The following is a 27789-nucleotide window of genomic DNA, read 5'->3' as shown; positions in this document are numbered from 1 at the left end:
TAAGCAAGTGTTCTTGAGAAAATGACCAGTTGTCCAGTAGATTCTGTCACTGTGTCACATTCTCAGGAACACGATAAGAACATGAACAGCCACATCAAGGAAGAGCACCTTCTTCCCAAGCTGCTTGCTTTGAGAGCCTCCGGGTTTCCTGAAAGACTGACCAATGTGTCCTGATTCCAAAGTCACATCTTCCAAGCAGCCTTCCTGTCTCTGGATAGGCAGCCCTTCACTTGACAGCCATCTGTAGGACACAGCTAACTGGTTACCTTGGTGACAAAGTCTCCAGCCCTCCTGCCTGTCCTAGGATGGGCTACAACAGAAAGTTCTCTCTGCTACCGAGACCCAAGCAGAGCTGGACAAAGTAAGGTCTCACCTATGGGCGGCCTTGAGGGATTTTTGAGAAAGAAAAAGCTGTGATAAGCCCAGGTGTTTTCGAGTTGGCAAACGCCCCAAATTCTATTTTAGACCAGAGGAACCTGGTTAGGTTCCACTTACATTTTGCCAAAACGGCCTCTCATTTTAACTTGAGAAGAAATTTCATTGAGAAACTCAATGGGCAACCTCCAAACTTCCTATGAAAACTTTCTTTGCAGCTTTCCTTGAAATAGCCATAGTTCCCTTGCACTTAAAGCACAACTTAATTAGCAAGAATTCAATTTATATGCAAAATTGCCAGAAATGATCCAATGCACCAACCTAGGCACACCTTCGTTCTTCTGATCTCCCTTTCCCTCTACCACTTATCTTTTCTTCTAGAAATAAACCACATACCACTATGGGATTGGCTTGGTCATCGGGTACAGTATTTGAACCAATTAGCACAAGAAGTGGCACTCTCAGGTACTTCTGGAAATGAAAGTGAGGAGGGTCTTATTTTAGGGTCTTACTCTAGAATCAGGATAACTTGGATGAATATTATTGAGCGCAGTTCCATCTCTAGTTCAAGCTGTGAGGCAGGAAAAAGGCCAGGCAGATTTCCCCTTCCTCCACCTTTTGTTCTAGCCAGGCCTTCAGTGGGTTGGATGATGCCCATTCACGTGAGGGACAGCAATCTACTTAAATGTGAATCCATCCAAAAACATCCTTACAGACACACCCAGAAATAGTGTTTAATCTGGTGACCCCATGGCCAGTCAAGGTAACACATTAAATCAACCATTGCAAAGGGGCTGCCAGCAAACCTGCTTGATCTTGGCCCCAGAGGGAGATAGTATCTGTATTATCCAGGACAGCCAACAAATCTATTTGATACAAAAACCCTATCCCCATCTTCCAAAATATGTTTTTTTGGTGTTGTTGTTGTTACAAACGTCCTTGAAAAGACAGTGTGGAACAAAAGTGATCCATGTTTTAAGATTTGCAGAAATGCAAAAGACCTGTGAGTATTGTCTTTCAGCAGCCATGGCCAGTCCAGAAGAGAGGGGAAGAGAGAGCGAAGGAGAAAGAGCCAGAGGGCCAGAAAGAGAAAGAGATGGGATGGGGTGGTGGGGAGAAGGGGAGAAGGGGAGAGTCAGGACGGCGAGCAGGTCTCCGATGGAGTGGGCAAGAGGTCCCCTTTCCCCTTCCCCCTCTCCTGGCTCCTCCCAACTCCCCTTCAGCCCGGCCCTCTCCTCCGCCCGCTCCACCCCGCCTCCCGGACGTCCCGCTCTTTCCCAGACTACCCTCCCCGCTTCCCCCTCCACCTCTCCTTCCTTCTAACCCCCGCCCCCCACCAGCCCTTCTCCCCTGCGCGGCATTCTGTCCGCAGCACGGTGGCCCTGTCCGTCTGTCCACCTGGAAGATCCCCGGGGTGCCTTTGGCCGCCCGTTTGACTTTCGCTTTGGGAACTGTGTATTATCACAATAAAAATATTTCCGGACTGCAAAGGATGGGAGATGCCCAGGCCTCCTCGAGAGCAAGCCGCCGCGCCCGCCAAGTTCAAGGCCTTCCTCCGCCCCCGCGCGCGCGCACACACACCCCTGCCCGGCAACCCCAACGGCCGCGCCCCGGGCCGGGCGGTGGAAAGCTGCGCAAACGCTTCTGCGGAGGCTGCTCCTCGCGCGTGTGAACTTCCTGCTCCGCGGCCCCGGGCGAGGCTAAGAGGGCGGGGCGGGTGGGCGGACGCGGGTGGGACCAGCTCCCGCCTCTGGGGACGCTGCCGGCGCGCCGGGGACCCGCGCCCCCGCCTCTGCTACCCGCGCGGGGTTAGCGGCGGCGCACCCGGCCCCGGCTCCTCCGGAAGCGGCTTTGGGCCGAGGCTGGGGTTGCATCCCCGCCTTCGGGGCTCTTCTGCGGCCTTGGGGACCCCGGCGCAGCGCGCCTGCCCTGGTCCCGCCCTGCGCCCCACTCCCGCGTCTCACACCCCCTCCGCAGCTGGGGCCGGAGGGTCCTGGGGGAGAAATGAGACGGAGGAAACCACGAAGTCAGGTCCAAGGGGAAAAAAAGAGAGACAAAGGGATGGATTGCCCCCCCCTTCTGTTCTTGGCAACAACTTCCAGAGGATCCAGGGAAGGGGAATTTGATAACCATGTAAGTTCACCCTTAGATGTAGCCCAGGCCTTGTCTGGCCCTTGGCCAAGGGCGTGTTTGCCGAGCCCAGCTTGCAGAGAGGCATTTCTACAAACTCCATTTCTTTTTCAGCTCGGGGTGTCTGACTGTCCCCCCCTCCAGCCCCCCTGCCTCCCCCTTTATTTTTCTTCCTCCCTGCCTTCAGTTCTTTCTCTCCCTTCCTCTCTCCAGTTTTCCCTTGCACCACCCCGCCCCTTCCCTCCCCCACCCCCAGGACTTACTTTGCACAGATTCGACTTAATCATACTCTGCACGCGATCGTCATAGGGCCACCCAAAGCCCCTTTTCTTCTTCTCTTCTATTATTTACTTCTTAATCCTTCATCTCCCACTCCCCATTAGGAGTCCAATCTGCATATTTAATGTATGTCTTTCCAGTCCACTTTCTGTCTTCATACAGTGTGGTTTTGAGCTTTAATTACCTAAAAGTATCGTCAAACTTTTATCCCATTATTTGCATTTTATTTATTTATTTTTTAAAGGATTTTATTTATTTGAGAGAGAGAGAGAGAGAGAGACAGCCAGAGAGGGAACACAAGCAGGGGGAGTGGGAGAGGGAGAAGAAGGCTTCCCGCCCATAAGGGAGCCCGATGCGGGGCTTGATCCCAGGACCCTGGGATCGTGACCCCAGCCAAAGGCAGACGCTTAACGACCGAGCCACCCAGGCGCCCCATTTTAGCCACTTTTAAGTATATAGTTCAGTAGCATTAAGTACATTCACAATGTTGATCAACCATTACCACTATTTTCAAAATTTTTTTTATCATCTGTTCTACACAGAAACTCTATACCCATTACACAACTCTCCAACCTCATGTGCTGACCTATATGGTAATTCTGTGATTGACATTTTGAGGAACTGCCATATTTTTATACAGAGGCTGTAACATTTTACATTTCCACCAGCAGTGTATGACGGTTTCAGTTTCTCCACATCAACACTTCATATTTTCCATTGTTTTTGAAAGTAGCCATCGTAATGGGCGTGAGGTGGTATTTCACTGTGGTTTGGATTTGCATTTCCCTAGTGAATGATGTTGAGCATCTTTTTATGTGCTTACTGGCCATTTGTGAAACTTCTTTGGAAAATGTCTATTCAAATCTTTTTATCATTTTTGAATAGCGTTATTATTGAGTTTTGAGAGTTCTATATATATTTTGGGTATAAGTATCCTATCAGATATATGCTCTGCAAATATGTTCTCCTGACCTGTGCCTTGTCTTTTCATTTAATAACAGTGTTTTGTATAGACCAAATGTGTTCAGTTTCATTGAAGTCCGGTCTATCATTATGCCCTTCAATGGATCATTCTTTTGGTGTCATATCTTAAGAAATCTTCGCCTACCTTAAAGTCACAAAGGTTTTTCTCCTACATTTTCTTCTGGAAGTTTTAAGTTTCACATTTAGGTTTCTATTCCACTTTGAATTAATTTTCTACATGATGCAACGTATACATGTTAATTTTTTTCCCTATGGATAAACAAATTTTCTAGCCACATGTTAAAAAAAGACTATGCTTTCTTCACCTTTGCACCTTTTCCAAAAGTCAGTTGTCTGCATATGTGCAGTTCTATATCTGGGTTCTATTTTCTGTCCCATTGATTTCTTTTGTCTGACTTGATGCAAATACCATGCTGTCCTGATTAGTATAAATTTACAATAAATCTTGAAATCAGATAGTCCACCAAATTGTTCTTTTTCAGAGTTGTTTTCCAGGACTTTTGCATTTCTATAGGAATTTTAAACTCAGCTTATCAGTTCCTCCAAAAGTCTGCTGGGACTTTGTTTGAGGATGCATCAAATGTGTATACCAATTTGGAGAGAAGTGATATTTTAGCAATATTGAGTCTTATGAATATTGTACATCTCCCAGTTATTTAGATCTTTTAAAATTTTGCTCTGTGATGTTTTGTAGTTTGAGCATACATATCTTTGGCATCTTTTTTTCAGACCTATCCCTAAGTATTTTATATTTTTTGTGTGGTTAGAAATTGTATTTTAAAATTTTAATTTCTGACTGTTCATTGCTAATGTATAGAAATGCAATTGAAATTTTTATATTGATCTTGTATCTTGGATCCTTGCTGAACTTATTAGTCCCAATAACTTCAAAAAATAGATTTCTTAAGATTTCCTACAAAGATGATCATATTCTCTGTGAATAAAGGCAATTTTATTTCTTCCTTCCCAGTGGAATAGTTTAACTTATTCTTTACCTGATTTCATCAGCTAGGCTAAAATCAAGTTCAAGTTCCAAAGGGAGATAATCTAGCTCACCATCTCCTTTTACAGATGAGAACATGGAGGATCTGAGGAGACAAAAACATGCCTTAAACCATTCAGTTAGAGGCAGATTTACTACACAGCCATATGATCCATTCACAGGCAAGTGGACTTCCTTTTTTTCTTCCAGGTTCTCCCCTTAATGACAGAGGCATGACTCCAGTGCCCCAATACTGATTCAAATCCCCAAGCTACCGTTTACCCGCTGTGTGGCCTGAATGAGCACCGTGATTATTTCTCCCTAGTGGCCCCACCTGTAGAGTGTGGTTCATAATATTCACAGAAAGGGTTATGATGAGGCCTTTGCACCTCACTTGCTTCCTTTTGTTTCCAGCTTCCAGATGCTGTGTTGATGGTCACCAGTTCCCTCAGAGCAAGCAACAATGCAGGAAGGAATTAGGAGCCACGGCTGTTGACTAGCTCCTCAGGATCGAGGGGAAAAGAATTACGTATCTCGGTTGCTATTAAATTGTCATCCATAAAGTGGGACTCTTTATCTCATGGACACTTGTAAGAAATAGTGGTTTTTTTTTTTTTAAATTTATTTATTTGAGAGAGAGAGAGTGCATGCATGGGTGGGTGCAGGGGCAGAGGGAGAGGAGAGAGAGAATCCCAAGCAGACTCCCAGCTGAGTGTGGAGCCTGACGTGGGGCTCATTCCACGACCCGAGATCATGACCCGAGCTGAAACCAAGAGTCTGATGCTCAACTGACTGACCCAGAAATGGTCAATGTTTTAAGAAGTTATAACCCTTAAGGAAATAATTTACTAAGTCATCTTGGGCAAGTCATTAGCATTTCTCAATTCGCTTTACCTATCTGATAATGGGAGATAATGTTATTTTTCCCCTCACGGGGTTAATTTAAGGTCAAGTAGTTTGTTTGTGTATATTACATTATACAAATGCACCCTACTTGAAAACACAAAAGCAATATGTTAAGTATATTAAAGGTGGAAACACATTGGAATTTTTTTAAAGATTGCATTTTTTCAAAATACTACATTCACGGGGGTCCTTGGGTGGCTCAGTGGGTTAAGCATCTGACTCGTGGTTTTGGCTCAGGTCATGGTCTCAGGGTTGTGAGATCAAGCCCTGCATGGGGCTCTGCGCTCAGCATGAAGTCCGCGGGAGATCAGCTCTCCCTCTGCACCTCTGCACCTCCCCTTGCTTGCTCTCTCTCAAATAAATAAAGACAATTTTTTAAAAAAATCCAAAATACTACACTCAGCAAAGAAAGCAAATGATAAGGAAGTTCTTGAAGCGTGAAACAATGACACCTGCTCCAACTCTAACTGCAGACTCATTCCCTTTTAACTATTTCTGTAAGTTTTTCTGATGGCTTCCTTCATTTCATTAAAAAACTCTTATACCAATGCTTTTCAGATCTCCAGATTAGATATATCAGTTGATTTGTTGCTATAGTGGATAAGGATTTACCTCACTTTTATCACATTCCTATCCCAACAGAAGAGATTTTTACTTCTTTTATTGGTTGCCTGGGTAATTCAAAAAAATATATGTATCCCTCTACTTATTTTATTAGCCATAGGCTATTTGATTTCTCCACTTTGGAAGGGGAGGATACTTACCCTTTATAGTTTCCGTCATTTTTTTTTAACCTCCCGCCTCTCTGCCTTTGGTGTTTATTCTTTGTACATTTTCCAGGGTGATAATTTTTATAGTTGGTTCTTAGCCAGAATGATTTATCCTGGCATTTCTCTCTGGTTGATTTGAACAGTTGAAAATCATCTCACAGTGTTTACATTATGATGACTATGTACAAGTTGTTCTGTGCAGAGCCAAGCATGTATTATGACTCTATGTCCTTCTTGTGTGACTTTTTTTTTTTTTTTTTTTAGTGTCTCTGCTTACCTCCTGGGTACTGAGACTCCCTGTTTCTTTTCGATGGTGCCAAACACATGTAGGCATGGATTCAAGCACCCACACTCACTGCTTGCCAGGCAAGCCAGTCAGTCTCATCCCTGGACCTGGACCAAGGCTTAGTGAAGGAGCCATGGATGGGGACAAACCAGCTCTCTGGCTGCTCAGGTGAATGTAGTCACCTTGCTCAGCCTGCAGGTGGCTTCTGAGTAGACTGAGCCAATGACCACCTCCTGCATGCCACCATTGAAGGAGTTTCCATACAAATCTTTAATTTATCTTGGAGTTAATTTTAGTATGTGTTATGAGTCTGTATCAGTTAGCTATTGCTGTGTAATGAATTATCCACTCCTCCCCTGCCCCCCCAAAAAACCTTAGTTGCTTAAAAAACTAATTATAATTTATTTTCTCTTGGTTTTGTGGGTCATGGATTCAGCCAGGGTACAGGGGGGGATGGCTTGTCTCTGCTCATAATGTTTGGCGCTGGATTTAAGGCTGGTGCCTGAAGTCTTCTGAAGGCTTGACTAAGGGTGGAGAATCTGCTCTCTTTTTTTTTTTTAATGCGGGGCTTGAACTCAGGACCCCAAGATCAAGACCTGAGCTGAGATCAAGAGTCAGACACTTAACCAACTAAGCCACCCAGGCGCCCTGAAAATCTGCTTTCAAAGTGATTCACTCACATGGCTAGTTAGTTGGCTCTAGCAAGTTGGTTTCCTTTTCGTTGGGTTTTCCACAGGGCTGCTTGAGTAACCTCATGACCTAGTCACTGGTTTCCACCAAAGTAAGTGATGAAAAAGAGTGAGAGAGAGAAAGAACGAGAGAGAGAGAGAGAGAGAGAGAGAGAGAGAGAACAACAGGCAGAGAGTGTATTCTTTTTATGACCTAGCCCCAGTAATCACAAAGCCTCACTCCATCACTCCCAATACATTCTGTTTGTTAGAAGCAAGTCAGTGAGTGTAGCACACTTTCAAGTGGGGGAGTTAGGTTCCACCTGTGGAAGGGAAGAGGGTCGTAATTAGCAGATATACAGTTGACCCTTGAACAACATGCGGGTTAGAGGTGCTGACCCCTGTGTAAGTTGAAAATCTGCATATAACTTTTGACTCCCCCAAAACTTAACTACTAATAGCCTACTGTTGACCAGAAGCCTGATCGATAACCTAAGCAGTCAATTAACACATTTTGCATGTTGTATATGTTCTTACTATAAAGTAAGCCAGAGAAAAGAAATTGTTATTAAGAAAGTCATGAGGAAGAAAAAATACATATAGAGTACTATAGTGTATTTATATATATAAAAAAAATCTGCACATAAGCGGATCCACACAGTTCCAACCCATGTTGTTCAAGGGTCAAGTGTCTTTTAAAACCATCGCAGAATCCAACTTAGGTTTTGTCTGAGTTTGCAGACAGCTGTCACCTGTTGAATACTCTATCATCACCACACCAATCCGAACCATCATCATTTGTATTTACCAAAATCACATGTAAATTTGGGTCACTTCTGTTTTCCAGCCTCTGTACTGGCATCATATTTTAGCCTAGTATTTCAGACAAGCTGCTTTCCTTGAGCAGAGGGAGAACTGGGAGAGAACCTCTCTGGTCCCTCAAGGGGCAAATGCTGAGAAAGGTGTGTTATAGAACAACAGAAAATATACTGCTTTTCTCTCTCATTCACTGGGGAGAGGAATTAGTTGTGATGAAGCCCTGTGCTCATGTCAGAGAGTAAAGGCCCTCATCCTGCGAATTCAGACACATAGGGGCTGCAAGTGCTGCCTCCTACTCAGAGGGGGCCTCTGGTGACCTTCAGAGGGACATGAAGAGAGAGTTGTCTTTTCAACAATGGGGACCCTTGAAGGCTTTGGTGGACACTCAGCTCTGGGCAGGCTGAGACCACGTGGGAACAGCCTGGGGGTGGGTAGAGCCAAGGTACTGGGAATGGGTATGGCCAGTAGCAACCTTGATTGAACAACAACAAAGAAATCACTTTTCAAATTAGTAGGAACTTGGACTTGTTCTGCATTATCGCCCCGAAGGCCTGTTTGGGTGAGCAGGAATGGGGCACAGCAGGAATTTCCAGACAGGGGTCATTCCCGGAGTCAGGCAGGTATGGTCTCTTGTGGCAAGGGCACCCATTCCTGGTGAAGCAAATGTGGCCAGCACCCTGTGGTCCAGGGAGGTCCAGGGAGGAGCGTGCAGACCCCACAGGGAGAGGTGAGCAAGATTCACTCAGAGGGCTAGGATGCTGGCCAAGTAGCTGCCTTTCAGGCCAGGATCCAGGCTCACCAGGGAAATCAGAAAAAACCTTGCCTTTGGAGCAGGGATGGCTGCATTTCCCACCAATTCTGGCTTAGGAAGACAAGACTGATGCTGGGCGCCCCCTGCTGGAGAGGATGTGGCATCTCATGGGTGGCCACGAAGGAGAGCTCCTCCCCTGGAGAGCCAAGTGAATTGAGTCTCAAAGAGGAGGCTTGCGGTGTGGAATCCCCTCACTCACCCTCTCTCAGAAACAGCCCACCCATGCCTACTGATCTTTAGGGTACAGGGGCATCCTTCCACCTACAAACAGATCAAATTTGCACATGAGTCTTGGCCCCTGGACTCACCGATTACCAGCTCAAGAAAGCCCTGAGTGGAAAATTCAAGGGGATCAGGTTTGGCTTCATTGCCTACAGCTCTCTCTATACTCTGCTCGGGGTCTGGGTCTTGGGCGCTCTATTTCTAAGTATGGGCTTTGAAATGGTGGGTCTTGGTAGAGTCTGTCTTGCTTTCACTCACCACAGTGATTTCACTCTGATGGCCACCCAAACCCAAGCGTCTGCTGTGAAGCGTCGAAAGAGAGAGGCCAAGAGAGGCAATATACCCGACCTGCTGGGGGTCCATTGCTGGACAAAATGATCAGAAAAGACCACTGCCCACCAGAATAGAGCTGTTCACAAAAAAAAAAAAAAAAAAACAAGTGGATAGGCTGAAAAGTTGAGTTTTGTCAACTTTTGTCAACAAATTGTTTCAACCCCCAGACCAGGAGCATGGCTTCCCTTACGTCCCATTCAGATCATCACTGCCAACTGTAGGGTTTTTGTCTGCTTACTGGTCTTGTTTTAACCTCAACCTGAGCCCTCTGCTCCATCGTGAAATGGGATTAAGCCCCGCCCTTCCACAAAATTAAGACAACGCTATTTGTGTGTGTTAAGATGAATTGAGAGCATAGCCAATGGTAACGATTCCTTTTTTTTTATTTAGGCATTCCTTTATTGTCGGAAAATACACATAAGATAAAACTTACCATTTTAGGCATTTTCAGTGCATAGTTCAGCGGCGTTATGTACATTCACACTGTTGGGCAACCATCACCACTCTCCATCTCCATAACTTTTTCATCTTTCCAAAAGGAAACTTCATACACGTTAAACCACCTCTCATTTCCCCTTCCCTGGCCCATGGGAATCACCATTCTACCTTGTGTGTCTATGAATTTGACTATTCTAGGTACCTCATATACGTGGAATTGTATAGTATTTGTCTTTTTGTGACTGACTTATTTCACCTGGTGTCATGCCTTCTTTCAGATGTCTCCATGGAAATGGAATTGTTGGATCGTAGGGTAGTTCTATTTTAAAGTTTTTGAAGAACCCACACACTGTTCTCCTTAGTGTGGCTCCCCTTTCTCCACATCCTTGCCAACGTTTGTGATCTCTTGTCCTTTTGATAACAGCTATTCTAACGGGTGTGAGGTGGTATCTGTGGTTCTGCTTTGCTTTTCCCTGATGATGAGTGATGTTGAGCATCTTTTCATGCACCTGTTGGCCATTTGTATGTTTTCTTTGGAACAATGTCTATTTGGGCACTCTGCCCATTTTTAAGTTGGATTATTACTATTATTTTTAAAGATTTTATTTATTTATTTATTTATTTGAGAGAGACAGAGGGAGAGAGAGGACACATGCACGAGCAGTGGGGGGTAGTGTAGAGGGAGAGGGAGAGACTCCCAAGCTGACTCCATGCTGGGTGTGGAGATCGATGCGGGGTTCAATCTCATGACCCTGAGATCATGACCTGAGCCAAAACCAAGAGTCAGACACTTAACCTACTGAGCCACCCAGGCGCCCCAGATTATTATTTTTTATTAAGTTGTAAGATTTCCCTATATATTTTGGATATCAACCCCTTCCTAGATATATGGTTTGCAGATATTTTCTCCCGTTCTGGAGTTGCCTTTCCATTCCGTTGATGGTTGCTTTTGCTGCGCAGAAGCAGCTTTTAGATTTGATGTAGTCCCACTTGTTGATTCTTGGTTTTGTTCCTTGTGCTTTTGGTGTCATCCAAAAACATCAATGCCGAGAACAATGCCAAGGAGCTGTTTCCTGTGCTTTCTTCTATGAGTTTTATGGTTTCAAGTTTTACATTTAAGTCTTTAATCCAACTCAAGTTGATTTCTGTGAGTGGTGTAAGATAGGGGTCTCATGTCAGTCTTTTGCATGCGAATATCCAGTTTTCCTATCACCATTGATCAGAGAGACTGTCCTTTCTCCTTGAGTATTCTTGGCTGTCTTGTCAAATATTAGTTGACCATATACACCTGGGTTTATTTCTGGGCTTTTGATTCTGTTCCATTGGTCTATGTGTGTGTTTTAATGCCAGTACCCTACTGTTCTGATGGCTAGAACTTTGTAATATAGCTTGAAACCAGGCAGTGGGATACCTCCCTCTTTGTTCTTCTTTCTCAACATCGCTTTGGTTCCTTGGGGTCTTTTGCGTTTCCATATTAATTTTGGGTTTTTGCTATTTCTGTGCAAAATGCCAATGGAATTTTGATAGGGATTGTATTGAAACACTAGATCATTTTGGAAGGGAGGCTGAAACTTCTGATGGTGACTGATGAACACAATGGTGAAGGGCAGAGGGAATTCAGACTCATCTAGGCCAGATTAAGACCTTTAGAGGGCCTGTCTCTCAGCTCCACATGCTCACTTCTAAGGGCTGCTTTTCATCATTGAGGCTGAAAGTCTGCAACCTACATGCTGTGACTCCCTGACATGTCTCCCCTACATTTTTTTGGCTTCCTGTTAGATTCCGCCAAAAGAGACCCTGGCAGGAGATCAGATGGCAAGGAACAGAGATCAGTATCTAGTGCAACAGGTGTTGGAAGTTGCTGGTGTGGCAATGGGCACAGAGCCCCGGTCTAGTTCATGCATCTGGTAGATCCAGAACCAACCGTGATGGTGTGGTCAGTGGTGTAGCAGGAAGCAGAGGCCCCTGGGGCTGGAATGCACCACAGGGGCAGGGGCGGGGGCAGCATATAATCATTGAATTTCCCCTTTTTAACTCTTCCTCACTTTTGTACTCGATTCTCCATGTTAAATTCCCCTGCTTGAAATACCTAGAATGATAGCAATTATCCTGCCTGGACCCCGAATGGCATCTTTTCTTGCAATTTAATATAAAAAGAACACCAAACCTTAAAAAAGTTCAGTGTGTATCCTTCCAGACTTTTCCCTGGGATTTTACCATACAAATGATTTAATATTGTGTGTATTTATGGAAGTATTATCATTCATGTGCATTCTTCCACAACTTGATTTTTTAAAAAAATATATATGATAACCAGTCTTGGAGTTCTCTCCACAGTGTTATAAATATGAGCTTAAATCGATGCCCTGTGTTCTAGTAGCCATTTATCTAATGATGGACATTCAGGTTTTCAATAGGTCTGCTCTCAAGAAGGTGCTGTGGTGAACATTCTTAAATGTGCGCCGGTGTTTCTTGGTGGTAGTTAACCAGACATGGAATCCCAGAGTTGTGTACATTTTAGATTTGACTACAGTTTGCCTGATTGTTCTTTAAAGTGGCCATGCCAATTTACACTCCTATCCAGGGGCAGGAGAATGTCCTCTCCAATTCTTGATATTTCCCAGCTCTTTAATTTTGGACAGTCTGGGGGATGAGACAGTACCTTGCTGGTGCTTTAGTTTGCATGATCCTATGGACTCCTGCATTGGAGCATCAACTGATAGGTTGACAAGGACTACTTCCAGTGGCAGAAGTAATTGCTCTTACGAAGCAGAGTGGTGGCTGCTCCCTGGCTTTCAGGGGGCAGGTCTGTGAGGTGGCTCTTTTGCTACAAAGCTGCACCAAAAACACCCCATGATTTCTTGTGCCATTAGCAGTTGGCTGACGCTGCTGTCAAGGGGGAGGGAAAAAGCGCCAAGCCTTTTTTGGACGGGTGTGGATGCGCGTGGTACCTAGCAGCAAGTGGCTTCCCCTGGAGCAGGGGTTGGGCTGCTGAGTGCTGGGCACTGGCCAGCCCCTATGGAGGGCAGGGATAGACAGAGCAGAAAAGGATTCCATCAGCCACTCCCTGGAGGACTCGTCGAGCAGCAAGTTTGCTGTAGTAAAAGTGGTGGGCTTTATTGAGAACCAGTGATGCAGTCCACTCCCGGGGTTAATGAAATGTCATGGAAACTGGACAGTTTTCACCTCTGGATTCCTTCTGATGACACGGAATCCCGTGATACATTTTAGATTCTGAAAGGCTCCAAGCAGAGTCCAGTAGGACTATGGTAACCTCTCTGCTTTGATAAAACAGAAACAGAAAACAGGACAAGGAAGGGAGGGGGATAGACCTGAGAACCATAATGCTTCAGTTAATTCTGTTTTGTTTTGTTTTCTACAAGATGCTCCTCACAAGCTGAAGGGATCATCTTCCTTGCAAATTTCAGTTATATTCTGGTGGGAAAAGCATGAACTCAACTGGAAGTCCAGACTTTGCCACTTTATGCAAGTTTCCTGGCACCCCCCCCAAAAAAAAAAAACACACCCCTGCTCTTGAAGCCTCTTGCTTGCTGTTCGTGGTAAGCAGCACCAGGCTGGAAGTCAGGACCACGAATTCTAGCTCCTGTTTTGACAGAAACTCACCGGGTAATTAGCAAGCTCCTTCAGCTCTCTCTCCCTCAGTTTCTCAATCGGTAAGAGCGTGTGATCACGCCTGTACTACTGGCTTCTGTGAGGATAAAGACGACAGGAGGTGCGAAGGCTTTGGCGAAACATTCCTGCATTGTACGTAGCCATCAGGTGCAAACTCAGGTGTGCCAGAAAGTGAAAGTGTCCAGCCACAAACAACCCAAACTAGTTTTACTCTAGATGCAGAGAGAATATGCTTTTATGGATGAAACCGGTTGTCCAGGACGATTTCTGGCCTGTCTTCTGGGGATGCTGGGCAGCAGGGTCAGAGAGGATTGTGACGAGGAGGACAAACTCTGCAGACCTGTCAGGTGTCCTCCCAGGTCCTCCGGGAGAGCGCAGCTCCAGGGGGCTCTCTGGCGCCACCTGGTGTCCCATCCCCGCCACTGCCCAGAAACCACGTGTAAGAAAGTGCTTACAACCTAACTACGCACCCTGGTTTAGACCCGTCCTAGCCAATGGGGGAGGGGGAGGCGGGGCAGGGGAAAGCGAGAGCCCAATCGCCTCCTGTTTTCCGAGGAGAAGGCGGGGCTTGGGATTTACCACGTTGGGTTTGTCCGCAGCGCTAATTACTTTTTCCAAAGGCTGGAGGGCTTCACTCCGGCTGGCGCCGCCGCCTCGCGCGCTCCTGCTCCGCCGCGACCGTCCGGGGGGCTGCTCCTCCCCAGTACCATGTGTGACGGCGCCCTGCTGCCTCCTCTCGTCCTGCCCTTGCTGCTGCTGCTGGTTTGGGGACTGGACCCGGGCACAGGTAGCGCTCCCTCTCCCACCGCCCCTTCCTCGCCCGTGCCTCTCGCGGCCACCTTCCTCCTGCCCTCCCTAGGCGTCCTGGCGGCTCCCGCCTGCCTGCGCGGCCCGGGTCCGGTGGCGGACGGCTGACAGCGCTCGGGGCCGAGGGGGTGCGGGCCGCGGCCGGACGACCGGGCTCCAGGCGGCTCCCGGGCGGCCGCATCGCCGCCGGGTCTCCGGGCGCCGATGCCGCGCCGCAGTCCCCGGAGGTGCTCGGGCGGCCGCGCTGGAGCCCTTCCCCGGGTGGCGCGGGGCCCGGGCGGAGGCGCTGGCCGGCACGGAGGTGCCGCGGCGAGGGAAAGGAGGGGAGCGCCCGCTCGGGGCCGCGCTGTCCCCGCGCTGGCGCGGCGTGCCCAGCGCTGGACCCCGTGCGCGGCGGGCGGCCGGAGGGAGGGCGGCCGGGCGGGCCCCGCCGCGCTGACGCGTCTCCTCTCTCCCCGCAGCTGTCGGCGACGCGGCGGCCGACGTGGAGGTGGTGCTGCCGCGGCGGGTGCGTCCCGACGACGTGCACCTGCCGCCGCTGCCCGGCGCCCCCGGGCCCCGAAAGCGCCGGCGCCCCCGCGCGCCCCCCGCCGCCCCGCGCGTCCGGCCGGGCGAGCGCGCCCTGCTGCTGCACCTGCCGGCCTTCGGGCGCGACCTGTACCTGCAGCTTCGCCACGACCTGCGCTTCCTGTCCCGCGGCTTCGAGGTGGAGGAGGCGGGCGCGGCCGGGCGCCGCGGACGGCCCGCCGAGCTGTGCTTCTACTCGGGCCGCGTGCTCGGCCACCCGGGTTCCCTCGTCTCAATCAGCGCCTGCGGCGCCGGCGGCGGCCTGGTACTGCGCGCGCCCCCTCCGGGTCTGCCCGTCGATCTGTCGCGGCGCCGGGCGTGGTCCCCGGGGCAGGTTGGGCTAGGGATGGCGGCTCCTGGGTGGAAGTTCAGCCTCCAGGGGTGCTCTCCCGTCGTCCGCAGGGAGCCTCCCCTCTTCCCGCCCAGATCTTCCAGAGGGTCTCTGAGCAAAGAGGGTGAGAGTGGAAGCATCTGATTGTACAGTGCCTTCCCCTGGCTGTACCGAACCTCTGAAGTGCACGGGGACTGTGCCGTTCCGGGGTTGCATGGGGGGTTACGCAGCAGCCGCCCACGGGAGCCCAGGTCCGGCGGGGGCGAAACCTCTCGGGCCCCTAGACCGAGAGGCGCACTTCACCCTTATTTATTTGCATCTGCACAGGTGTGTGTGTGTGTGTGTGCGTGTCACGGGGAACACCTATAGGTGTGTATCTCATCTGTTATTGGATGTGGGGGTAGCGTAGTGAGAATTCACCTCCCTTCTGTCCTCTCGAGTCTTTCTGTACCCGGAAAAGGAAAGTTTGATGAGGTCCCCTGACAGGCCACTAACCTTCTCAGTTGAACCGTGAGAACCAAGAGAGGGGGTGTTCATACCCTTCTTCCCTTATACCACGAGCAGGTATGTGTGTGGCAGCCATGCTCAGCCAGGCCTGGGGGCTGCTTACATTGGTGATAAGACCCTGTTCCTGTCCCCAGAAGCTCCCTTGCTGGGGCAGTAGCTACTCCACCCCGGGGACCCTGCCCGGCTGCATTAGAAGCACCTGTAACAGCGCTCATAGGGGCAGGGGGCCGTTCTGGTGCACCTCTGCCCTGCTTGTGCTCACGCTTGATCCCTGTACGCTAGTGCCCAGCCACATGCTTCTCAGCTTCTCCATCATGCCCCCTAGGAGCGCGCATGGCTGGCAGATGGGCTGCCCCCAAGAAAGCCTGGTATCGGCTCAGAGCATAAGATGCTGGAGTTGTTTCTGTATCTTCTGTCCTGATTGGCTTCTGGGGAAGCGGTTTCTGATACTCTTGTGTGTCTGTTCTTCCCTGGCAGAAGAAAACTGCTTCCCCAACCTCCGCCTTATCTTGCTCCACCGTCTAGAATTCTCTAGCCCTTACCCACACAGTATGCAACCAGTCTTAGAGAATCTGCAGCAGAGCCAGAGAGCCTGGGGGTCCAAGTCTTTATGTAAGACTTCTGCTTTCCTCCCAGCTCTGTAGAGGAACTCCCGGGGTGGGGGGGGCGGGCGGTAATTTCCTAGGATTGGCTTTCACTAGTTCTCCTTGCAGGCCGGTTCTGAGTGCTGATCAGAATGTGATCTACTGGGAGAAATTGGCGTCTTCGGTTAAACAAGGAAAATGGACCGTGGAGGCAGCCTGTTAGGAGCTAATGTGGAACAGGGGCAGAGAATGTGGGCTGTGGGTGAGGAGGCTTAAGGAGGAGTGAGAAAGGCTCAGATCACCGTAGGACTCGGGTCAAGGCTGTATCATGTTCTGGGAGGGACTGGAAGGCCCACATCATTTTTCCTGTTTTTGCCAAAGTGTTTAAAGTCTAGGTCACATCACTGTACTGTACGTGGAAACATCTGAATCCCATTTGCTGCGGTTTGGTGAGTTTCTCTAGAGGTCAGAGTTTATACTTCTCGGTGTAAAGTTTCCAGCGAGGAGCTATCTGTAAGGAGCTGAGGGTGGAAGTCTGGATAACATTGATTCCACATCCTCACCGAGTTGAACGCCGGGCCCTCTCACAGATGGCATCCGGGCTGTGAGCGGGGCGAGGGTTCACTTCAGTCCCCCGGTGTTCGAGAAGACTGTGCTTCCCTTCAGCACCATGTGGGGGCGCTGTGCTGTAGATAAAGGAACCCCGCCAAGAGTCTGCGTTCAGCGGGCGCCGGCTGCGGGCGACCTCGAGGACTTGAGATTCTAAGATTCCTGCCGGAGCAGACACTTCTGGTGTTTAGTCTGCCGTGTTCATCCTGTTCATGAGAGCTCGCTGTCGGACCCTTCTTCCTAAGTGCCCTCTGCAGAGGAAGGGCCAAAGGCAGGAAGGAGGAGATTGCCTGGTGACTGGGAGGGGACCTCTTGGTGGCAAGGTAGCCCTGAGACGTCAGGAAAGGAGAGCCGCAGGAGCTCAGGCTATAGCCAAGTTTTCAGGGCACTCCTGCCTCACTTTGATTTTGGGGTTCAGATGTGCTCGAGATGGTTCAGGGGGGTGGTGATGTTGTGTCAGTCGCTGTTGACTGAGGTGGAAGCGCCGGGAAGCGGAATGGGGCAGGTGTGTTGTGTGTGTGTCAGGACAGGCTCAACCACAAGGTGTGGGAGAGGACCATAGCAACTAAGAGATTTTTGATGTCCGCAGGCGGGAGCATTCCCAAGCCACCTTGGATCTAAAGATCACGTAGAGCCCGGAGCTGGCAAACGTCTTCTGGAAAGGACAAGATAGTAAGCATTTTAGGCCTTGTGGGCCATATGGTCTCCGTCATGGTTAAGTCCACACTGTCCTTTTAGCTGTAGACAGTAAATAAACAGATGGACGTGGCTATATTCAATAAAACTTTATTCCGACGTTGAGTAGCAATTAAATCCTGATGCATCAAACATCTCCCGAAGGGCTTAGCGGAGAGTGTTTGGTGCAGGGGAATGCAGGCTCTGTTCCCTGTTGCGTGGTGTCTCTGCGGTCTCCAGAGATGTTTGGTATCTGTTTAAAGCAGATGCATAAATAGAGTAGATCATTACTTGTTTATGGGGCATGAAGCGTAAATCTCATGTTCCATTTCGCCTCTTCTGCTTTTGACTGTAGGCAGAGGCGTGGGCCTGTGCTGTTCTTCCTCTCTTATCTTGGAAAAGTTATGCAAGCTACACTTCTTGGCTCTTCTAGGTGCAAGTATTAATTGTTTTCTGTTTATGCTTCTTCATTTTATTTACGTTTCAGGGAGTCCTTAGACATTACCTAAGTCTTTGGAAGAGTTTCTATAACCATATAATTTCAAAGCAATGAACTTTGGGTATGTGAGGCAGGTATTTCCACCCCCAGAGAATTTATGCAAGTTTGCATCAGCTGCCTCCTGTGAATGGGGCCAGCTCATGGAAGGCCAGCAGAATTGGAATCAGGTTAAACTTCACCCGAGCAGGGCAGCAGAGAGGGAACTTTAAGGGATAGAATGAATGTCAGTGTCTGAAAAAGTCTGAAATGAGTGAATTGAAGGGGCTGTTTTCCATCCCCACACATGAGGACAGAGAGTGGGGGAGACCCCTGCCTGGAGGTTTGGTCAGCCGAGCAGTGGCCGTTCTTCCTTAATGAATGTAAGGTCAGGAGGGTCCATCCACCTGACTCTGTCCCTCCCTTCTGGCCTGAGGCCGTGTCCTCCCCGGGGCACGCAATGAGAGAAATGTTGAGATCCGACAGGCACCCGGGAGCTCTGGGCCATGGAACTTTAAGAAGCCATACCCATTTGCCAGGCCACCCCAGAGGGATAGAGAGAAGGTCAGGGATGTTCCTGGCATGCTTTCGCAGGAGTCACAGCCACACTCTATGGGATCCTTGCTTGGAGTCTCTCTCATCCTGGTTGGCCCCTGGGGTTGACCTGATGGCCCAGCCGAACCTGGCTCTGGCTGGTCAGCTCGACTGAAGCACAGGGGGCCATTTTGGTAGCACATCATTTGTGGTCTACTCAGGAGCTTTGCGAGAATGCTCCTCTTTGTTACATGGGGGTAGACTGATAGGAACAGAGTGGGGCTGGGGTCAGGCAGTGAGCAGGTGGCTTGGAAGAGTTTTGGGGGACTCCATAATCAAGAGGGCAGCCTGCTTTTTTCCCATGACTCCTCTGATGGAAGGGGGCAGGTTTGGGAGGTTGCTGTCTCTTCCTTTAGAATTATCAAACTCTTTTGATTGATTATAAAATCGCCTAGCTTTTTAATACAGCATCCCTTGACTGCATACAGCCAGACAGGAATCCACTGTGGCAAAAACTGTATGGTATGGAGAACATTTGGGAGGGAGCACGTAGACCAAACTACGGTGTCCTACACCGTCATATTGATACAGGTGTGGCGAAGGCACAGAGTCCTACGAGAGTCATCCCTTAATATTACCGAAGAACTCTTCGTGTACAGCGTCAGTGTATTTGGAGCACACACGGTTTTAAAGCCTCATAAAAAGAAATAGTTGAGTGGACATTAAGGACATTAAGGAAAATAGGGAAAAGACTGTGAAGTTTGGAGGCGTGGAGGATTTGAAGGGAAGAACTTGGACGGATGGGAGAATTCTGAGGTGTCACACCCCTTCCTCTTGAAGGATGTTCATGTGGCCTCACGGTGACTTTCTGCCCCCCGCCCCCACTCATGGACATCATGGTGTCCACGCAACTCTCCCCAGCATCCCACCTACGGTCTGTAACTAAATTTCCGCATCTGAACTTTTATGTAGTTGGCAACATCGGAAAAAAAGAAAAAAGTGCAAGATGGGATGATAAACCAAAGACGTCTTAGACTGATTGCATTCTTGGGTCTTATTTCCTGAGCTTTGAAATGCTGCAGCTGCCTGGTTTTGAACGTGTGCAACAGGGGATGGTTTTGCAGCCAGTATGTCGGAGGGAGCCACGCATGGTCACTGCTGATCCTTTCCCTGTGCACGCCTCTGCACACAGATGCATGGTCATGTTCTCATTCTTTAGGAAATGAGGCTGCACGGGCATTTGGGGCTGTGATCCTAAGTGAGCCATCTCCTCTGAATGGTCCCGTGTGCAGCCCCAGGAGGGGTAAATAACATCAGCCTCGTGTGGTTGTTGATAGAATGAAGTAAGATAAAGTCTGTGAAATCATTTAGGGCAAGCCTGGCACAATAAGGCATTAAAAACACGTTTCTTCTGTTGCCCTCCGGGGCCCAGACTTTTCCAGTTATAAATCAACCAATCAGTCAACACTGTCGACTAAATGAGCAGATCATTATCACACACCTGCCCTGTGTAGGACACTCTGGTGGGTTCGCAGCAAGCCTCAAAGGAATACAATGTGGGCCCTGTCTCAGAAGGCGGTCCAGATTCGCACAGGAAGGAAGGTACACTGGAGCCTATAGGGTGGCGGAGGGGTAGAGCAGGGGTGGCTCTGGGGTGGGGTGGGGTCTTCAGGGAGAAGGATTAGAGCAGAAGGGGTTGGGCCTCAAGTTCTAAGAGGAAGGAGTGATGGCAGAGCCTCCAAAGCCAGGTTCCTCTCTAGATCAGGGGCCCACGAGGTGGCCGTGTAATGGGGATGCGGGTGGAGGTGGTTGTTTTAGGAGATGGTAGGAGAGGAACTGAACAGACAAGCATGTGGATTAGGTGAGGCCAGACCCTGGGTACCAACCTAAGGTATTTAGAATTTATCGTAGGGTGGTTCTCCACTTTGTTCCCTGGAGGATTCCTTACTCTCGTTGGTGGGCCCCATCCCCAGAGTTCCTGATCCAGTCTGTCTGGGTGGGCCTGAGAGCTTGAATTCCTAACAGGTTCCCGGGCGCTGCTGCTGGCTTGGGACCACATTTTGAGGATCACCGGCCTCGAGGCAACGGGGAACATTTCTGGCCGTTGACTGGGGGTTCCCTGGTGATAGCAATGTGGGAGGTAGCGGAGGAAGAGGGCGTTTGGAAGCACAAGGTGACGAGCCTCAAGACTCGGGTTGTGGAAGCAGGAAGCAAGACATCTGCGCAAGAGAGACTCTGGAGGAAGAGCTGACCGTCTTTGTGGCTGACTTTAGTGATCAGAAGGCGGGGGGAGCTGGTGGTGACGGGCCCATGTTATAGGGGGGAGGCTGGCTTTGGGAAGAAGACCAAGAATCTGTTTAGGCACCTGGTGTTTGCAGAGGCGGCAGCTGGACTTTGCAGGGGGCTTCTGCATGCACTCCGGGACAGGGACAGGGGGACTTGATGCGGAGGCTGGGAAGCCCATCTTGCCCGTGTGGGGTCAGGCATGCTCCTTCTGCAGGAGCTCCGCTGAGGCCCACCCAGAAAGGTGGAGGCAGGTGCAGGAGGGCCTGCAGTCACAGGATTGTGTTTCCTTCTTGAAAGCAGACTTGCTCACGCAGGAAGCAAACTAACAACCCCATTTGCTCCATCTTCTCAAATCCACCACGCTAACCCATTGACGGGGAGAAGGCCATTTAAGACCCACACCAGTTAACCAGGGAGCCACAGCCTCCTGACGAAGGGGCTCCCCGGGCCCTGAAATTCCAGCGTGAGGTCTTTCTATAAAGAGGCGGGCAGTCACGCGGCATCCTCCCCTCAGACAGGTGTGTTCTTCAGTTCTGGAGCATCTGTAGGACAGATATATGTATGTATGTGTGTATATTTTTAACATTATCTTAAAAGCATTTTCTCCATTCTGCTGAGAAGTTGTGCTGATGTCCGGAGGTGATAAAAGTCGATATGTCCTTCATGCATTTTCCACGTGGCCAGGAGGGCTCGTCGTGCTTCGGAGCCTGGGCTGGAGTTAATGCTAGCTGATTTATAACGCTCTCCTAACGCAGTACAGAAACCCTTCAAAGCCAGCACCCAGAACAAAGAGAATCACAAAGGAACCACTCAGAACTGTTACACTATCAGGTGATAACTGATGCATTTTATTGGACACACATTGCTTTGGTAGGATACCACATCTTAGAAAACTTCAGATATCTCTTTTAAGAGCACCACTTTGGGGAGGATTAGTGCATCCTTTCAAACCAAGCAGCCTCAGGGCCTCCACTTCTGTCTGCCACAGGCCTTCCTTTATAGCTGTGCGTCTTCAGATGAAGTCTGCAGGCCCTTTCATCTCCTGCAACCTCAGGCTCATGGCTGCCATGTCTTGGAAGGACATCGCCACGTCTCACTTCTCAGCATGGGCGGTGACCAGAGGATGAACGCAAATCCATTCAGCCCTGCCCAGCTCCTGGGGCCACGGGGCAGCTGGGGGCTGGAAGCCAGGGCAGGGCCTAGAGCCCCAGGGTTAGAGGAAGGTCCAGTTCAAATCCAGGCTATCTCCAGACATCTAAATCAAGGCAGGAGGTGCCCAGCATCTCTGGCACCTAGCTAAAAGCTAGCACCATGGTTCTCAACCCTGGCTGCTCTCTGAGATCTCCTGGCGAGCTGTTAATACTAGTGCCTGAGTTCCACCCCCTGCCCCCAACAGATTCTGGTTCAGTTGGCCCAGACTGGGGCCTGGGCATCAGGAGTTCCCCCAGATGGCTGTCCTTTGTAGCCGGGGATGAGAGCCTGTGAGTAAGGGTGACTGCAGAAAGGCCAGCCTAGTCCTGGCCATTCCAATCCAATCCAATCCAATCCAATCTCTTCTGCTCCACTCGCGTTTTCTTGAGTAATATCATGTGGCAGATACTGGGAAAAAATGAGGGCTGATTGTGATCCTGTCTCAAAGGAACAAACTCTCAGGTTGTGACAAATGGCCCATAAGGCAGTGGGCAGTGGGGCTGCAACAGAGTGCCAGGGGAGAGGGATGTTTTTGGGAGGAAGGGAGGAGGAAGAGGGAAGGTCCGGGAAAGATAAGGAGGGCTGTTAAGTGTTTTCCCTGGGGCTTGATGGCACCTGTGTGTGTGTGTGTGTGTGTGTGTGTGTGTGTGTAGGGGGCACAAATGGCACTTTTCAACAGCACATTGTATCATTGGTAATGTGATGACAAGATGAGCATGAAGAGATATCAGGGAGCCTTTGACAGCCTGGGACTGGGGGAGGGGCAGGGCAAAGTCCTTCCTTGCGCTGGCTCCCCAGGGTGGGGGGCTGTGCCCGGCCCCCTCGCTCCTGGGTGCTAGTCCTGGCCATGTCTGCTTGCAAGCCGGGTCCCAGGAGGGTAAGTAGCTGCCAGGTAGGGTATGGTCCGTCAGTGTACGTAATCATACCAGTGTTACCTTTGTCCTCCCTAAAGGGGTGGAAACCAGCATGTGGGTCCCTGCGAGCAAGACCTGCTAAAGCAAAGGGGCTACTTCTGCTTGTGGCTTGGGTGTGTGCATGTGCATGCCATGCCTCTGTGTTGCATTGCATGAGAGTTACCCACTCCCTGGCCTTTTACACTGTAGCTTGTGAAGGCCAACACTAGACCAAAGGGGTAACTGGCTCTGAAAGTGCTAGACCCGAGGGGTTCTGTGACCTGCCAAAGCCAGAGCATTTTAGGAAGAGTCCAAGTTGAGCATATCCTCTGGGGAGCATGGGGCTCCTTCCATGTGGGGCTCATCCCATGTGCTATGCCCCACCTGCCAACTTTTTTTCGACACATGGAAGTGTTCGCCGTGGTTACTGAGGTATGTGTTTGGCACTGAGGCTTTCTTTAGGTATAGCCCCAGCGGAGCTCTGCGTACCCGCCACAGCCACCTTCTGCTTCCACTTCTTCCGTCTCCCCAAAGTATCTTCGTGAACAAATTCAAGTTCTAACTTCAAAGGAGAAGGAAGAAAGCCGTGCTTTCCTGTGGGTCATGCAATGCCACTTTAAGACAGTTTTATTTGGGCAGTAAAATCTCTTGAGTTGTTCTTGGCAGAAGTTCTAATGAAATGGAAACCTTGAAATCTGCTAGGAGCTGTAAGTTCGGTCTCACCTTGTGTTTTGGGGACGCAGGGTTGGAGGCGATCGTATTAGTTGATCTGGTTTACTTTCAGAGAGGCTTGGTGTCCGGGCATCCTTTCCAAATGTAGAGGAGGTCTTCCATTTGGCTTGAGTGAGCTCTGTCCTTGAGACCAGAGGACTTGCTGTGCTGGAGAGCAGTGCTTCGCAAAGTGGGGGCCCCGGACCTCCAGCATTGGTGTCACATGGGGGCTAGTTAGAAATGCACATCCTCGGGGCCTACCCAAGACGTCTCGGTGATTTTCATGTGCATTGGAGTTTGAGAAGCACTGTTTCTGTGTGACACGGCCTTTAGAAAAGAGACTCAGTGGGGAGAGAAGAGATGATGCTCATTTCAGCCGTAGACTGATCTGCTTGATCTATGGACTCTGTTTAGCCAAGGTGGTCCTGGGCATCCACCCGGAGGAGGCGCTGTGGGCCGCACAGCCCATTTTGCAAACTCGGGTCCTCCTCCAGCCTGGGGCCCAGTGGGGTTCCTTGTGGGAGGTTTACCTTGCTTTGTTGACACCTCCGGAGGGAAGCTAGCAGCAGGTATCCCAGGGAAGGAGCACAAATTGGTTTCATGCCTCAGCATTGGTTCCAAGGGATGGGAAGAGTTCTCTGCACCATATATATATATTTTAGAATTAATATTCACTCTGTTAAAGGGGCAAATTAAAAATCCTAGTTCCTAAATTTTTCCTTCAGTTTACAAGTCACGTCCTATTTCTAATCTAGCAAGTTTTTAAAACTCTTTATTGAAGTATAATTAACATAGTGTTATATTAGCTTCAGGTGTACAGTATGATTCACCAATCCTATACATTTGCCCGCGCTCGTCTAGATAAGTGTACTCTTGATCCCCTATCTCAAAGGTTTTTTGCAATCCTTTTCAAGGGAGCTTTGGATAATATTCGGCGCCACTTGTAAATTTGGTGATTAACAACTTTTAAACCTTTAAAACTGCATTGAGGAATGTAATGTAGTCAATTTCCTTTTCAAGTTCTTTGGTTGGCTAAGAAGCCCTATGCAAGTATATCAGTGATTCCTACAGACCTAATAAGTGAGTCTTACAAACGTGGGAAGTCTTAAGTTCTCTTACACATTCTAATACTGCTTCTAAACCTACTAAGATTTTAAAATCACGAATCTAAGTCCGTGATGGACTTTAAATTAGAATCACAAATCTAATCCATTGGCTACTCTGTCGATTTCTCTTCAACACCACAAGTTCTGGAATAATGTACTAATCCCCTGTCACAAAGCTATTAACACTACAGGACTGGCTCCATCCTCTTGCATTCTTAATATCCCCAGGGATAAGATACATTTTCCCCCCCCCCCCATTAAGGATGTAATTATCATTCATCCCCAACACTTTTGGCATTGCCTCCTCAAGTGGACTTTTGGAGGATGATTTTAAAAATAATTTTTAAAAGAAAGTTTCTTTTTATTACTAATAAAATAATACATTTGTTTTGAAAATGAACCCGGGATATCTCTGCACCCCCAACCCCGTGCCCCGCCTCCCCACATAGCCATGGGGTGGGATGTTTCAAGTCCCACAGACGCTCCTTCTTGGGCTCGGTGAATCAGGGCACCCTGCAAAGCAAAAGCCCAGAGCTGAGGCCCAGGCCTTAGCCAGGTGGCCTTGCTGCCCTCAGGTTGTCGGGGTCTTGGGTGTGCGTGAACAAGGATGACTCATGTCCCGTTTTCCTCTTTCTGGGCAGGTTGGTCTCATCCAGCTTGGGCAGGAGCAGGTGCTAATCCAGCCCCTCAACAATTCCCAGGGCCCGCTCAGCGCACGAGAGCACCTGGTCAGGCGCAAATGGTCCTTGGCACCCAGCCCCTCCACCGAGGCCCAGGTCCCTGGGCAGCTCTGCCAGGTTCTAACAGGTGAGTCTGGGAAACTGCACACTTGACAGCACATGCCGTTCGGCACCACTGCACGTCCCCAGGCACACTGAAGTCCTGTGAGCAACAACCTTTCTTCCCCTGTATTTGGAAGCTGTTTTGTCATCTCCCCTAAGGCCACTGCCTTTTCCCCTCTATCTGGATTAGTGTTAGCATTTCCTGTATAGCAGCCCTTTGAAGAGGGAGGGCACCCAGGATCTCACTGATGCAGTGCCTCGATTGTGTAGGTCAGGAACGAGTTGAGGCCCCCCAACCCTGGATGGCTTATTTGTTACCAAACCCTAGGTTGGTGGCAGAGCTAGACTGAGAATTCCCTCCCTCCTTGGCCAGAGTGGGCTCTTCATTGCGGGGCTCCCCAGGCCTGGCTGCACCTGGGGGGGCCTCGGAAGCCATGATTCCCAGCGGCATCAGGGCTGCGGCCTGGGACCCTGTCATCTGCATGTTCTCAGGCCCTCCGCCCCCGGACTTCCTGCCTCAGAAACTGGGGGGGGGGGTGGTTCCAGGAATCAGTCGCTTCACAGGTTCACGCTTCTGATGCGTGCTAAGGTGTGCCGAACCACTGCTTTACACAGTGTCTGGCACCAGCCTGTCCCCCAGCATCCTGATCCAGTTGGTCTGGGGTGCGACTGGGGTGTCCGTGTTTTTAAAGGTGATTCTACTAAGTAGCTTGGGTGAGAACCCAGGGTTCTTATATTCTGTGCCCCTGTTCGAGCAACCTGTGGATTCATGGTCAGCTGTTTAGGAACATTTTACGGTCACTGAAATGGCCACTGCTGTGCCATCAGCAGTCTTCCTGGGAGCGTCCCCTGATGACGACGGATAAACTGCTGCTCACAGGTGGCATTTCCTCCCTGGATGGAGGGCATGGGACCCCATGGCTCACCTTTGGGAGTTGTGCTTTTGTAGTTTAAAGACTTATCTTTGGATAAAAAAAATATAGTGTCTCTCTTTGGTATTCCAGTGACCTTGGAAATACATCAGTGATATGACTGTCCTTTAGGACAGCTTTGGGATATATGCACAAGCGTTGCAGCTCAGCTCAGTTGTTGCCTGTAGACCTGATCTTATCCAGGTAGCTGCCCTCAGCCGGTCTGCATTCGGCAGGGCGAGAGCGGAGGCAATTTTGCTGAATCAAGGCCATCTCTGAAACCCCAGGAGAGCTCTGAGTGATAGAGAATGCCACCATACAGAAGGGTTTTGCTCTGCTCCTTCCTGTACCCTTACAAACGCAGGGGAAGGTGGACCTCAGTATGAAATGACTAGTAACTAAAACACACTCTTGAATCGGAAGCAGGGGCTTAGGGAAGTTGGTCGGTTGTGTGTTTGGGCCTGATGCTGGGATCTTATTTTAAACATCAGCCCCCTGACAATCTTGGTGGAGCAGGTTTTTTTTTTTTTTAATCTGCTTTCAAAGTAAGTGACTATTGGTCATTCTACATCTGTATGCATTTTCTGCTAATCTGAATATATTGTTACCGAGGCGAGGGGGGGGGGGGGTCTCAGGGCTGGTTGTCCTTTGGCATCACCTGGGGAACCTTAACAGCTTCTCACGCCTGGGTCCTGCCCCGGGAGAGCTGCTTTCATTGGTTTCGGGCACAGTCTGGGCAGCTGGTGATTTAAAATCTCCCCAGGTAGTTCTAATGTTCAGCTGGTGCTGAGAACCACCACGCTAAGGAGTATTAAACATGAGTAATAGCACCGGTGGGCCATCGGAAGTGGGTTTTCAGGTGAGAACCACCAGGCAGGGGCCCCACAACAAAGTCCAAGGGCAAATACGTTTTAGTCTCACTTTTCCCTCTATTCAAGCCGGCGCTCATCAACTGCTAGTCAGGATCAGAAACCAGGGTACTTGTGGATGATATCATGGAATATTTGTCTCATTGCCCACTGCCATCCTCTTTAGGGGCATGCACGATACCCAGGATTGCTGACAACATGATAAATTGTGCTCGGGTTTGCATTTTTTCCTCCCTGAGGCTGGTTTCAAGGCACCCTTTTGATAGAGTATTTAGCCTATAATGAAGGAAATGAAATGAACAAAACCTGGGTGGG

General features: G+C 49.4%; 1 protein-coding gene and 1 long non-coding RNA gene across 3 annotated transcripts in view; both read left to right on the top strand.

The window, feature by feature from the left end:
• The first annotated feature begins 2143 nt into the window (after positions 1-2143).
• LOC148163996 (uncharacterized) lies at positions 2144-7071 on the top strand. Of its 2 annotated transcripts, XR_015768645.1 has the most exons (4): positions 2144-2508; positions 4840-4932; positions 5165-5340; positions 6691-7071. It is a non-coding gene; the product is annotated as an uncharacterized LOC148163996 (long non-coding RNA). The 2 variants fall into 2 exon arrangements; XR_015768644.1 differs by lacking the exon at positions 6691-7071 and having other exon boundaries at positions 5165-6204.
• A 7209-nt stretch (positions 7072-14280) lies between these two features.
• Positions 14281-27789, top strand: part of ADAMTS17 (ADAM metallopeptidase with thrombospondin type 1 motif 17) — a 354066-nt gene continuing 340557 nt past the window's right edge. Inside the window, exons 1-3 of the mRNA XM_028122793.2 lie at positions 14281-14423; positions 14905-15275; positions 25554-25719. Of these exons, the coding sequence (XP_027978594.1) occupies positions 14345-14423; positions 14905-15275; positions 25554-25719 (616 nt within the window). The 5' untranslated portion in view covers positions 14281-14344. The remainder of the gene's footprint in view (positions 14424-14904; positions 15276-25553; positions 25720-27789) is intronic.

This window comes from Eumetopias jubatus, unplaced genomic scaffold (genome assembly GCF_037043125.1).
Source record: "Eumetopias jubatus isolate StellerSeaLion01/CBP00866 unplaced genomic scaffold, mEumJub1_p1.0 scaffold_7, whole genome shotgun sequence".
Classification (NCBI taxonomy): Eukaryota; Metazoa; Chordata; class Mammalia; order Carnivora; family Otariidae; genus Eumetopias; species Eumetopias jubatus.
This window is presented reverse-complemented; position numbering and strand designations above follow the sequence as displayed.